Source organism: Mixophyes fleayi, chromosome 1 (genome assembly GCF_038048845.1).
Source record: "Mixophyes fleayi isolate aMixFle1 chromosome 1, aMixFle1.hap1, whole genome shotgun sequence".
Taxonomy (NCBI): Eukaryota; Metazoa; Chordata; class Amphibia; order Anura; family Limnodynastidae; genus Mixophyes; species Mixophyes fleayi.
Genome location: NC_134402.1, coordinates 240,116,341 through 240,131,459, shown reverse-complemented (window position 1 = coordinate 240,131,459; position 15,119 = coordinate 240,116,341). Strand labels below are relative to the sequence as shown.

The 15,119-nt window shown below is 41.4% G+C and overlaps 1 protein-coding gene across 2 annotated transcripts in view; it reads left to right on the top strand.

Moving 5' to 3' along the window:
• The window catches only part of LOC142152036 (uncharacterized), a 42,050-nt gene that overhangs the window by 12,065 nt on the left and 14,866 nt on the right, over nucleotides 1-15,119 (top strand). For both annotated transcript variants that reach the window (XM_075208241.1, XM_075208250.1), the window contains exons 2-3: nucleotides 2,290-3,426; nucleotides 4,674-4,843. In XM_075208241.1, the coding sequence (XP_075064342.1) occupies nucleotides 2,360-3,426; nucleotides 4,674-4,843 (1,237 nt within the window). In that variant the 5' untranslated portion in view covers nucleotides 2,290-2,359. The remainder of the gene's footprint in view (nucleotides 1-2,289; nucleotides 3,427-4,673; nucleotides 4,844-15,119) is intronic.

Sequence of the window (15,119 nt, the reverse complement as noted above, 5' to 3'; positions counted from 1 at the left end):
TGAGACTTCTTTTGGAAGGAGTACTTCATTCAATTATGATTTTTTTTTTTTCTCGATTTGACTTCAATCTACTTTTCATCCTGGTTACAAGAATGTTAAAGAGGACTTGCTCTTCCTGGCTTTGGATTCACATTTTTTTTTTTTCATTAGTAATATTTATTGAAACTTCAAAAGTATGTGGTGTACAGAAAAAAGAAAAAAGGGAAAATCAAAACAAGGGGAAACACATAGGGGACCCCCTCGCAGGGGGGAAGGGAGTCATTCGAGTGAGACACTCATAATATCAAAAATATAGATACAGAGGAAAATGAATGTACATCAAAACATATTGTCCTTCATTTTGACAGTCTGAAAATACTCTTGGTGTAGCAAGAATGCAGGAGGATGTAGCATGTTCGTTGGGCTGGGGAGGTTCTATGAGTGCCGCTGGAGAAGGGGTTGGTGAGGAATCAGGGGCATCTCGACATGCGCCAGGGTCATCTGTAACATATCCATGCCATCCCAAACCATCTCATAATGAGTGCTGATGCAGATGTAGAATAGGGCATGTCTATTGTCTTCTTCTCAAAGCTGTATTGAATCTTTGAGATAATTTGGATGACAGTAGAGGGGATGAAGGACATCCAGTTTTGGGCTATCGTTACCCTAGTGGCTATTAGTATATGTGCTAAGACATATCAGTCTTGTTTGGGAATGGAATTCAGGTATACATGAAGAAGAGTTAAGGTAGGGTCTGGAGCAACGGTGGTTTTCAAAACAGTGGAAATCAAGGCGAAGACCTCGTCCCAGAGCGGGGAAGCACTGGGCACATCCAGAAGACGTGGAAGCAAAATTTTGATTGCTTTGGCCAGATCTTGTGTAGCCGGTTTGGGGTGAGGTATAGCCAATTGAGGAGTTTGACCTGCATTTCTGTGTGATTAATGCACTTTCACATGCGATTGGAAGTTGAATAGATATTTTCCCATTGTTGCGGGGTGAGGGTTAGACAAATGTCTGCTTCCCAACAGAGAAGGGGACCAAGGACTGGAGGTACTGGTACCAGAATGTTTTTCTGCCTTTATTGGCACCCTTTTTCATTCAGTCTAGAACAGAAGCTAGAGGCTGGAAGAGAGAGTAAGGGGTCCTAGAGAAAGTCGTCACCCAGTGCCTGAACTTCACATTTTCTGATCTGATTTACAGACTGTTATAGCTGCAAAATATTGATTTAAGATAGTAGGTCACAAATTTAATATCTGCTGAAATTCTCCCAAAGTAAATATCCTCAACAAGCTACATTTGATCCTCTCCTCCTATACTTCGTTTTTTTTTTTTATTTGGGCTATAGTAGATTAATTTTCTAAAAGCATTTTGCTGACCACAAGGGTCTACAGACTGAACCAAATCTTTAAATCCAAAACATTATCTCTGGGCTGTGCAGATTTGCTTCCCTGAACAAAAGTTTCGTGCAGTACTTATCCTTGGCTTCCACTACCAATTATTATCTCTTCGGGGTTTGCTGCTGTTAATACCACCATCTCAGATCTCCAAGATGTCTAGAAACTTGTGTTGCGCTGCCTCTGCTTGTCACAAACATACAGTGATAGAAAGCATCCTGTCAGTTTCCTAGTAAATAAAGTATGGGCATTAATAATATAAAACTCACTATGATGTCTCTTAAATTGATTAATTGGACTGCATAATATTGTAGACCACACCAATCCTGCCTCCTTCCAGTTGTATTCAGGGGGAGTGGGAAGGGGTAATTTTTAACCTGTCTCTACCTAACCTGGAAAGAGAATCTACCCATTATAATGGCTGCCATGCAGTATTGTGAGGAAAAGGAATTAATGGTAAGCATAATTTAACGCATATAATATCAGTTTAAAAGTGGGAAAATAATTCTTACTGTTGGTTTATAAAATTAATAAAATACTTTTGACCATCCATATTACAAGATGAACACAAAAAAATGTAACAACATTATAAATATTTACTTTGCCAATGTTTTCGTTGTGTGTCCAAATAAAAAGGCTGGATGTTTACATATGTTGCTTAACATACAACTCCATATGACCTGCAGAAAAGCGAGGTTTCTCCCTGGAATCCCTGTGGTTACTGAGATAGTCTACTGAAAGTTGTATTCTTGGTCTAGGCATCGGTGGACTATAGATTTGTAAAGTTGATAATTAATTAAACATGTTTTATTAGGCAGTACCAGGCTGTTTGTTTATATGTGTGTTTTTTTTTTTTTATCCTAAGGAAGTGATTAGTGTTTGTTCAGATTATTTACTGTATTTTCTTCTATAATAGGACTGGAGCTTTAATTATAGCTGCTTGATGGTGCACTAAATCCCTCCTTCGCTACTACACGGAAATCAGGATGGATCAAATGTCTCCAGAAGCCCATGGTTGGTCAATTCTTCAGAAACTGAATGAACAGAAATCAATGGGTCTTTTTTGTGATGTTTCCTTAATGGTGGAGGGTAAGATATTCCTTGCCCACAAAAATGTTCTTTCAGCGTGCAGTGAATACTTCTATGCAGCTTTAAGTCGAAATGAGCAGCAGCAGTTCTTGGTTGTTGACAATGTTAGTTTGGAAGGTTTTAGTCATCTTTTGGATTTTATATACACCTACAAAATCCCCACTTGTCACGTACAAGACTTTATGCAAGCTGCTCAACTGTTGCAAGTTAGCCTGCCGCTCACTGTTCAAGTAGTAAGTGTATCCAGCAGCCCACAAAACAATACTCCAAAAGAAGAAATCAGTATCCCTGATGATTATCATGTTCCTGAACAAGATCCAGTATTGAGGGAGGTTGAGAACCGGTCTTTAAGAAGAAACCGAGATGATAACATTTCGAGCATAAACAACAAACTCTATAGTGAGGACAGGCTAAAGTTTGAAACTGTTTCCCAGCTAAAAGACAAAGCCAAGATGCACAAAAGGCCTGCATTTTACAAAGAAACGTTTGTCCGAAACCCTGGATTTTTCATGAGTAAACAAGTTGCTAAAAGTGGAAGGTTGGGTAGAGAAAGCCCTATGGATGAGCCTAGAGAGACCTCCTTTCTTAGCCCTGGGTATTCAAGACAAATGCCTATTACAATTCACAATGATGGTTCTTCAGAGGAAGGAGATGACGAAGCTGGAGATATCTGCATTAATTTATGCGATGAGCCAGACACCCCTGATAGCTTAGAGCCAATTGCACTAAATGACTTGAGATTACATGGAGATTCAATTAAACCTAAGATTTATTCTACTATAGTTGGGTTGCAGGGAGGTGGTGTAGTGGAGAGAGTGGATGGAGATGAAAACCTCGCTGAAGATGTACACAAATGTGACAAGTGTGAACTTCTATTGACATATCCTGAGTTTCTTAATCACCAAGATGATCCAGGTGTAAATATTCTCCAATGCAGCTTTTGTGATAAACAGTTCAACTACAGGTGAGAGATGTATATCAGTGGTAATTGGGTGCACCAAGCCATGAACTTGCATGTAGTGTTCTGTTCTAGAATACATTCCACACAGATTTTTACTTCATGCTTTAGAAAACTAACTAACAATGTATAGTAAATTACAGAGATTTCAACAGGTTTGACTCACAGAACAGATATGGATGTCCTAAGCATTTCTTTGAAATTTATAGTATCTTTGGTATGATAACATTTTTGTAACATATTTTATTTTTTACTTATAACTATAGCACAATACAAATACAAACTGGATTATACTTGTTAAATCTGGGCAGTAAAGCAAGTATAAGGAATAAAGAATGGGTGGGGAGGGGCGGAATGTGAGGACACTATAAAACACAATTCACAGTCGTGTTGAGAAATTTGGTTGTTCTAACCAAATTGCATTGATGTTGTTTTGCCTAAGTCAATAAAATTTGATCAGCTGTTGGAGGCATTTATGGGCACGTTAACACGTTTGTGAGACCAAATTCTGCATTTAGGTTGAGTGAAAGTATCTACATATGTGTGGATGGCATAAGAACAGTGTGTGGGGCCTTGAAAGATAGAGATTAGTCCAAGACCACACATGAATCCCAGATTTTACTATTCTGTGTGCAGTCCAATATCTTACCTGAAAACTGATAAAAGTTGGTGGGCCAAGAGATTTCTCCCTGATATGAAATATATATCTGCATTTAAAGAGGACCTGTGGCCAGTACTTTTTTGTTCATTAATGGCTCTAAAAAGCCTGTATTAAAAAAAAAATCATATTTGCCTAGGAGAGACTCCGTGGTTTGGGTAATTAGCACTGCAATTTGTATGCTAAACAAAAAGCCCACCTAGCATGCTAATCATGGCCAGTGCCATCCCCTGCTGTCCATTTAACACTCTTGCAAGGCCCTGGTGGGCAGGAGAGGGCTGGCAAAATTTAGCCCGGGAGGCAAGACTCAACTCAACAGCCTATTAGGAGCATTTTAAAGTAAAAAAAAATTCAGGTGACCCAGCCCAATTCAGCCCACTATAGCAGATGCCCCCCAGCCCAGCCTGCCCCTGCTGGTGGTGGAAGTACAGAGCATCTAGACAGGGTTGCTGAAAGTTGGTGTATTTTGGTAGTTTGGGATGGTGGTTTAAATTACAGAGCTGTTTAAAACTTATATAAACATATAAGTTATTGTGTTGTAACATTTTAAGTACTTTGTGTAATTTTTCTCTTTTCTCTGTTGCCCACATTTAAGTTGTCAGCTTTCTTTGCACCAATCAAGCTACCATGACAAGAAGTTTTACCAATGTGACCAGTGTGGTAAAGAACTGAGTACTCTGAAGAAGTTACATGATCACGCCGCTTACCACTCAGATGCCAGGCCTCACAAATGCCATCTGTGTGACAAGGCATATAAAGTAAAAAGTATGTATATACAAAAAAAACTTTCTCATCTTATTCCTATTAGATTTGATGTGTTCGTACTATGTTGAAGTGAGCTAATTACAAAGAGTGCAATTAGCTAATATATTAATAGACCTTGAAAAAAGTAGACTTTATTATCACAGCATCTCAATAAGGATTAAGTCTTGACTTTGTCATACCAAAACCTTTTATTCTTTTCTTTTCCAGTCATTTACTTGTAGATTTGCTGGTGTGTTAGGGCCATTATCCTGTCACATGATCCAGTTTCAGGAAAGCTTCAGTTGTCAGAGATATGGTCTTACATTTATCTCTAGTATACTTTGGTATTAAGTGATGGATTCACTGATTCCAAGGCGCCCACCTCTGGAGGCATAAAATCCAAAAATCATCACACTCCACCATTCTTGACTGTTATGATGGTCTTGTGATACACTGTGTTTGTTTCTTGTCAAACATGGTATTGTGCATTAAGACCACTTGGTCTCCTCTGTCCAGAGGACACTGTTCCCAAAGTGTTGTATTTTGTTGCAATACAGCTTAAATTTCAAAGAGGTCTAGCAATGTGCATGATATTTTGGTCCTGCTTTTGGAACTTTGTCAAGACCTATAATACAAAGAGTCACTCATACCTCTTACTCATGATATTGTAACTTCAAGAATAGCCTGCATCAGCTGTGGGTGGAGTTAAGGAAACATGTCTGTCAGTGGGATTTAAACAAAAATCCCTGTGAATAAGTTAAAATAATTTGGACATATCAAATCCATATAGATGAAAGTTTAGCCAGGAGTATGTCACTGCTAAAATTGTCCAAAATAAGTAAAAAAAAAGTCCAATTGCCTTCTGCTTTTCATGCTTGTGACCCCAGACAGAAAAAACGGGGGGGGGGGGGGGGGGGGGGTCGGGTAGCTACACTGTTTGCATGCCACGTGACATTCGAGCTTTTGACATCTCATTCTGACTCTGAAGGCCGATTTTTAATCCTAGTGGGTAAACTCAATAACACCTTATGCACCCTAGTTAATGTGTATGGCCCAAATCAAAACCAGTGTTCATTTCTTGTTGCCCTAGACTCCTTGCTCTCTCAGGTGCGCCAGGGAGAAGTGATTATGGCAGGGGACATTAATGTTGTAGTAGATACTATAGATAGAGCGTCCACTCTGCTCCCCCCCGCCAGTGGCTCAGAGTCCCGTAAATCTAAGGCCTTGGTGTCCCTTATTTCCCATCATCTCCTCTTTGACTCCTGGAAGCTTAGGGAACCCTCATCCCGAGATTATACATTTTACTCCCTGGTTCATGTTACCTACTCGCGAATAGACATGGTCTTCCTCAGCCACGATCTGTCATTGAAGCTCAGGGCGGCCCATATACACCCGATGGTTTGGTCTGACCATTCTCCTATATCAGCCGATCTCTCAGACATAGTCCCCCGCCCTCGCCCTGCTACGTGGCGTATTAATGACTCCATTCTCCATGACCAGCCACTTACCCTAGAGCTCCGGACCCCTCTTGAGGAGTATTTTCTCTTTAATGACCTCCCTGATACTTCCCCCATGACCCTCTGGGAAGCCCATAAGGCAGTAGTGCGGGGCCATCTTATTAGCATGGCCTCACGCCCTAAGAAGTTGGCCATTTCCAAACGTGCGTCATTAACTATTCAACTCCAGACTCTGGAGAGACAGCATAAACTATCCCCAGATGAAGAGGTACTGAACAAACTTATAAAGGTGAGATCTGATTTGAACCTCCTTCTCTCTGAATCCACTGCCTCGGCCCTGAAACGGCTGAGACAGACGTTCTATGAGAAGGGAGATAAAGCTGACAGAATATTAGCCACCCGTCTGAGGGCTCAGAGATCTCAAAATAACGTCATGGCCCTAAAGTCTCCTTTTGCCTTGCCCATCCACTCTCCTGACCAAATAGGGCGTGAGTTTCAAAAATTTTATTCCTCATTGTATAATTTGGATGCTCTAAATCCCGGGAGTGCTCCACCTGCAGATACTATAGCAGCTTTTTTGAGGCAAGCGAATCTCCCTACCCTTTCTAGCAGCCTAATTCAACAACTAAATGAGGAGATTACGTCGGACGAAATACTGTCATCAAGGCCCAAAAGACCTCCAAGGCCCTGGGGCCTGTTGGCTTCTCCGCAGCCTACTACAAAAGATTTTCCCAGACCCTGGTTCCCCACCTTCGCTCCCTGTTCAATGCTGTCTGGCATGGAGATCCCTTCCCTAAATCGATGTTAGAGGCGCGTGTTGTAGTCAGACATATGGAGGGGAAGGACCCCAGCGACTGTGCAAGCTACCGTCTCATCTCCCTTCTTAATGTTGACATTAAGATATATGCAAAGACCTTGGCCACCCGCTTGAATGGGGTCCTTCCAGATCTAATCCACTATGATCAGGTGGGGTTCATCCCGGGCCGTCAGGCTAGGGATAATACTCGCTGCGCTATAGACCTTGTTCAAATTATTGAATCAAAGACGTTTTCCGGCCATGATGCTTTCACTGGATGCCGAGAAGGCATTCCATCGAATCTCTTGGGATTTAATGACCCTTGCTCTGAAGGCGTACGGCTTCTCGGCTGAATTTCTGACCGGGGTATCCGCCCTCTATAACTCTCCCTCAGCTAGGGTCTTGGTTAAAGGATCTCTATCTGACCCTCTCTCCCTCTCCAACAGGACGAGACAGGGCTGCCCCCTTTCGCCCTTAATCTTTGCACTAGTGATAGAACCCTTGGCGGCGTCAATCGGCCTCAATCTCAGGTGTGACAGTGGGGACGCGGGAATTCAAGGTCTCTCTCTTCGCAGATGACATACTTCTTTCTCTGACGAACCCTCAGGAGTCTCTACCCGCCTTATATAAACTTATGGATGAATATGGCCTCCTTTCTGGCTATAAAATTAATTTTGTTAAATCAGAGGCCATGCGTCCCCTTCCCTTAGGACCAGTTTACAGGCTAACTTTGCACTGCACTGGCAGGCGAATAAGATCAAATATCTTGGAGTTTATATCACCTCGACCTATGTTCGATTGTATCGGGAAAACTTTTCCCCTCTTCTGTCAAAAATCAAACAGGACTTGGAAGAGCTATATCATATCGTGGCTGGGGAGGATTATCGCTATTAAGATGAACTTGGTCCCTAAACTTCTATATCTTTTTCAGACTCTTCCGGTGAGGATTCCCGACTCCGTGTTTAGAGATTTGCATTCCTCCTTCCTAAAGTTTATATGGCGTGCCAAGCCCCCTAGAATCTCGATAGCAGTGCTTAAAAAGCCGAGGGCTCGGAGAGGTAGGGGATTTCCAGACATTAAATTTTATTATTTGGCATCCCATCTGACCCAGGTGGCGGTAACCTATGCCCCTTACCAGTCCATAGTGTGGGTGGACCTGGAGACCCAGTATGTTGGGGTTCCCTCTATGGCATCACTATGGGGCATGGCCAGTATAGATAGACCACCAGCAGTCTCCTCTCTTGATTCTCTTAAATTCTGCTTATCCCTTTGGGACTCATGCCGGGTCAAATATAAATTATCCTCCCCTACCTCACCTCTGACTCCTCTCTGGGGCAACCCACACTTTCCTCCTGGAATTTCAACACAGCAATTTAAACATTGGATAAGGGCGGGAATATGGGTGGTTTCGGACCTGGTGGTCAATCAAACTTGGGATTCTATGTCGGAACTTCATCATAGTTTTGAACCGTTTCGTCCGCTCTTAATTAAGGAAACAGCCTACAAAGTGTACTATAGGTGGTACTATACTCCTGATAAGTTATCTCAAATGTTTCCTACGGTCACTCCGAGCTGCTGGCGGGAATGTGGCCAGAGAGGCACGATGTTACATATATGGTGGACCTGCCCTCGTATAGTTCCTTTCTGGAACATGGTGCTTACACTTATAAACTCTGTGTCAGAACAACAGATAAATAAGGACCGCCTTCTAACAAGCTTATCTCCCATATTCTGGCTGCTGCTAAATTCCTAATAGCAAAACATTGGAAAGACCCTAGGGCTCCCTCTATGCAGGAGTTACGGTCCTACATAGGACATGTCGCAAGCATGGAGAGTATAAAGTGCTACCTTCATGATAAATCATATAATTTCGATAAGGTGTGGGCCCCGTGGTTTTTACTAGAAAGCCGTAGCTGCCAATCCAATACGGCTCCCCCTCCTGCAGATGGAATATAGCTCTTGGGCCGCCTCCGGACCCCCCAAGCTGGATATGGTGCGCTGCTGGTGAGTAATGTTTGTATGCTATTTTCCTTTTTGGTAGTCAATGTAACTGTGTGGCTTAGCTTTTCCCAGCAATGTTCCAAGTTTGCTTGCTTATTTATTTATTAGCAATATTGTTAACAGTACTTGTGCCTTTCTACCTCCTACCCCTCCTTCCTCTTTTCCCCTCCCCACCGATATAAAAATATAAAACATAGAGGAGACATCTTGAATTTTAATATTTTTATGTTAAGCGTGTTGATTGTATTTTTCTTGTTGTTTCCTCTTTAAAAAAAAAGTCCAATTAATGCCATGAATTGTTCAAACTATGGTATATAAACTAAAACAAACAATCAAAATATTCATCAACAATTAATCAGTGGCAGTTGACAAAATACAACATGATATATGGTAATGAGCATTAGAGAAGTTACAAAAAATACAAAATAATCAAATTATAACTTCCGTGTACATCATATTCAACAACAAAGATATAAATATGATTCACAACCAGTACTCACCTGAACCTTCCTGACGTGTGTGGCAAAGGTTTAATAAAAAACAACCACCTGGTCCGTCTAAAATGATTAAATCCTTCGGTGTCTATGCCACACACTAGCTTTGCTTTACCAATTATGCCACAACCAAGGTATTTTTTGAAGATCTGACACTTTTATTCAGCAAGCCTTCGGTTCTCCCTTAAAACGAATCTATCACAATTTCCTTTTCCTTTCCTCAGAGTTACCATAAACCACAATGTTCTCCAATGTTTCAACTATGTAGCGATTTGACCAAAATGTCTTGTGAATTTGTAAGAACACAGAGACCTGAACTTTGTGTAATTTAGTATGGAAAATAAGTCCACAATGCTTAAGATAAAACAATTAATAAAAATGAGATACAAAGATATAATGCAATGGTTTCTTGCAAAATAAAAAGGATAAAACACAGAAAAGAGACACTTGCATATGATCAAGTTTCAGTTGCTGGGAGAAGCATAGAATGGGACACTCTTCAATATCAGATTGACTCCACAAAATGGAACAATTCCTTAACCTGGGTACACACTGCAGGGTTTTTGTCCAATAATCGGCTCAACCAGCCAACATACGACGGCTTGTTCGAAAATCGGGTCAGTGTGTGTAGTGACATGATGGTCGAAAGTCTGCCCAAATGGACGATTGTCGTCTCATTTGGTCGGTCGTACCGTTCAATATTTTCGTTCCAATCTCCTTTCCGTTGTGTAGTGTGTAAAAAAATTTCCGACCGATCCACGACAATCCTCCAATACTTACTCGACCTGGGGGGCATGTGTATGTAAATTTGTGATGCCTGTACCAGTCCCATGTGGTGTGCTATCCGCACATCACTAACTTATGTTTTGTATAGATGTGCATTGCACCTGTCTGGTTGCAGACTATTACACTTGTGTATAGCACGTGTGTTATTACCCTTTGCATCTATATTGGAAACCTATTCATATTTACCTTTTATAAACTTATACCTTTATAAACTATTAAACTTATAAAGTTATATTAACCTTTATTAACTTATATTTGTAAAATATCTAGAATAAACCACACAGTGTTCATGCAACAGTTTTATTGCAGGAAAAAGTACAAATATTTTTATTGCAGAATATGACAAGGGACAAAAATAGTATTACACTTTAAAGGTGCTAGTGGTTTGTGGCAGAACAGTTACAAACAGCATACACATTTCAACAAAATTTTTCTCGAGGTTTTTAATATTTTTCTTGATGTCGCTTGGATTTATATTCCCTTTTGATTTCTTTACCTACGAAACAAGGAAATAAAAAATGTTTACCATTAAACTTCTATATCTGTAATCTATATCCAACACCAGAAGTACTCTCATTTGCTCACCTTGCACACTGCTCAAGATAAGTTTATGTTGTGGTCCCTCTGGCACAATCGCAATAATATCGGCTTAACCTCCATATATTTTGGAAAACATGCGCCATTTTGGTGGTTATAACGGTACAGGTATGTGCCCAAAGCATTTAGTTGTCTATACATGTTCACTGAAATACCTTCGTGTATAACTTCTTTCATATTTTGGTTTTCAACATCAATTTTTTCTTGTTTGATAACAGGTGTTACATTAGTGGTATCTAAACAGGCATTCTCACCGTTAATTCTTCATTACACATCAGGCGTTTGAATTGCTTCGTGTGAAACTAGAATGAAATGTAGTCCTTGAAACCGGTACACTACACGTGCTACTCACTTTTTTTTAATGTCGTAGTCGTACTGGTCCAGTACTTTTACCGTCATATCTTTGGCTCATTGGCTTTGCTCTTTGCTCTTCTTGAGCATCTCCACCTCCCCACCTTAACTTTTTCAACATTTTTTGGCCCTTCCAGCACCATCTCTGACTCCGTCTCCATAGCTGCAACCCCCACTGACACCTGCTATCTTCTCACGTTCCTCGGCGCCAGACAGGCTCCTGTCATTTTATACACTCAGACATGGGCGTTCGTTTCTGCCGTGGACCAATCAGCGATGAAGCCCGCAGAGAATGGAGCATTGTGGGTGATGCCTGTTCATGTATAATAACCTTGTGTATGGAGATTTTGGCCTATTACTTTAACCCTTACAGGACCATTACATACGAAGGGATTTTATTATTAGGGAATAATTATTACATTGCACTTTACAAGTTAAATGTTTTTTCTAAATTTTATGTATGGTAATAAATTCTATTTTATAGGAATGAATGAAGAGACAGTGTGGTCTTGTCTTTTTATGCAGTTTTGGGTGTTAACTATATTGAAAGCTCTGTCCCTTTATGCTAGTGTCTTTGGTATATTGTTACATGACCCTCAAATGTTGCTTCAGTGTGTACGAAATTAAAATCATTTTTCACGACAGCATGGCTGTAAAAAGTTGCTACTGGGACGACCGCTTCTCCCTTTACCGTCTGAGACATGGCTAGTGTGTATACAGCCCATGGACCGAGCGATCTGACCATCGATCAGATGTAAAATCGATCGGCATAAAAAGTAGGTGGAAAATTCAATTGTGGGTACTCGGCTTTAGAGTTATAGGACAGTTTTAAAACATGCTGCAGGGCCCACAGCCCCCCGTCCTGTGATGTCAGTACTAAAAGTCTGTGTAATTGCAAATTAGGGTTTTCTGACTCCTGTTGAAAACACCTCTTCTAATCAGGTTTTATTTGTCCTGTCCTAACTTCTCACCAGAATGGCTTACAACTATGATTTTACTTCCACACTACAGATCATAAGTGTCCCTTCATCTGCATACCGCACATGCCTCCTGTAAGTATGATATTGAAGAAAATATGATAGGACATTTTCCTGTGACCCTATTCAGCTTGAATTTGTCATTAACATATAACCCTACCTCAGCAGTCGACATGTCTGGGTTTGGTGCATATCACTGTCCTGAAAGGGATAGATATCTCTAAAGGCTTCAACTTTTGCGACCCGCCATAAATTGGTACAAAGTGCTCATTTGTAACCATTGGTCTGGGTTCTCATATCTACAAGCACCATTTGGGGAGAACAGAGGAGTTTAACATAATCAAAGGGACACATTGATGTAGTTTCAGTTTGAAAGTATTAACCCCTATCTGCACTCAGCTCCTTTGATTCATATCAAGCTATTACTAGGAATTCACAAACACATATTTGCTATTTTATATGCCTAGAAATTAGCTTGCACATGACACTGTGTAACAAACATCATTGCTGGAGTGTAAATGAACACAGAAGATGAGTCCTAATCTGTATAACTGACAATCTGCAGGATAAGATGGCAGATAAGGTTAAATTCTTGAAAAGTGATACTCCTAGGTTGAACATACACAGGTGGAAGACAGGGTTAGTAGGTTATATAGAAAATGTATCCATTATTTTGCCACTAGAGTAGCTGCACTCACTGATTTATTGTAAAAGCATTGTCCAGGCAAGTTAGCGTGGTCTAAACTCATAGAAGCTGCTTGGTAAGATCTACGTCTAGCTGTTTGTTCATTTCCGGCGCTGCAGACACCTGACTAAAATAGGAGGTTCTTTCTCCAAACTGATTCCTCTGCGGTTAGTTTAGGCTCTGTTGTCGCAGGAGAAAAATGGATTAGAGAACCAGATTTTGTATTTAAGCCATAGGTTACAGCCTAGAGAGCAGAAATACGCTACTTCGGAAAAGGAGTGCCTCACAGTCAAATGGGCTACAGAAGCACTCCGCTACTAACTGTTGGGAAGACAATTTTTTATGATAACAGACCATGCACCATTGTGATGGATGCAAAGTAATAGTTGAATGCCAAAGCTGCTTGTTGGGTTTTAGCATTGCAGACTTTAAAATTTGTGGTCGAGGATAGGCCAGAAATTTTTCATCAGAATTCAGATGCCCTGTCTTGGAAATACACGCTCCTCGCTAGGTCCACACCACCAAGGTTGGTGATGCTAGTTGGAGGGATATTTGGCAAAGAAAGGGGTAGGCTGCCATATCTCAAGAGGAATTGTAAGGGTTTGACTGACTATCTGAAGGATAAGGTAATTAGACTAAGGGGAGGGGTTGATTGTATTTAACCTGTATTGTTGTATTGTGTGGTGCGACTGATGCCAAACTAGTTGGCTGATGACTAGGCAGGAGGTCTATGTATAGCTAGAGCTTGGGTCTTCTGGTGTCATCCTGTCAAGAGTGTGCCTGTATTATTGATGATGTGTACAATAAAATTGCCACCATTCAAGAAAGAAGGCGCTGTGTCTATCATCAGTGTCATTATATACACCTGCCCAATATTGTGTAGTTTCCCCTTGTGCCACCAACATCCCACATATGGTCAATCAGATTTAGATCCGGGGAATTTGGAGGCCAAGCCAACACTTTGCTGTGTGGCAGGGCACATTATCCAGTTGAAAGAGGTCACTGCTGTTATGTGCGTATTGTCGCTAACCAATAACGATTGTCAAACCTCGATTTGTGTTTCCAAAGCACAATGATTTATTCGCAATAAGTGGAATAATATGCTCAAGCGAAGTAATAGTAAATACAGCCGTTACTTATCGCAGGCGCTCTGGATCCAGTGCAGTCATTCAATCCTGAAGTCTGGGGACAAGATGTCTGCACTCTGGATCACAAGCTGCTGCTTATATACACAATCAAATACAGTAATACAATGAAGATGGTATAGCTTGCATCTATTGGTCCAGGTCTCAGGAATGTCCAAGGGGTCGTCAATCATTGGCTGGTTCATCCTAAGGAATCCAAAGGAGGGGGTCATCTCTGCAGGGGGTATGCTCTGCTCTTCCCGCCAGGATTCCTTAGTCTTAAGTAGTTCATAATTCCCTATCATTCATAACTTGCGTATGCACTCTGCGATTCCCTCGCAGAGTGAACCAAACAGTAGGATATGTAACAAGGTTCATTATGATACCACTCATGAGGTTATTCCTTTAACCCGTTCCGTGTATTTCACTAATATGCATGTAACTCTGATATAACATATAAATACTACTATATTTCGACATAACTGACTGTGTTGCAACTACCATTAATGTGTACTATTTTATAAGTATGCGTGTTTGTGCGAATGTATGGTAAAAGACCAATTACTGTTGCTGCCACGTGCAGTGGATGCGTACGCCCTTTCACGCCGTAGCGTGCCCTTGTACGTCATAGCGTACCGTACGCATCTTTTCAAACAAAGACAACCAGGTTTGCTAGACTTTAATTGAAATGACTTTATCCAATTTGCTGACTTCGACACTGCCATCGGGGAATCAGTGGCGGATCCAGGGGGGGGCTTGCTGCCGGCGGCTGCACACTATGTGCAGGTCCGTTCGGCAGTGACAGGCAGAGACAGTGTGCTGCCCTGCCGCTCTGATTGTGTTTTAAACACAATCCGAGCATCCAGGCAGTACACTGTCACTGCTGAACGGAACTGCACATAGTGTGCAGCCGCCGGAAGCCTCAGATGTCAAAAAGGGGGCGGGGCCTAAATCCCCCCCCCCCCCCCCCCCTAAATCGCCCCCCCTAAATCGCCCCGGGTAGAAGTATTCTCTAGATCCACCCCTGCG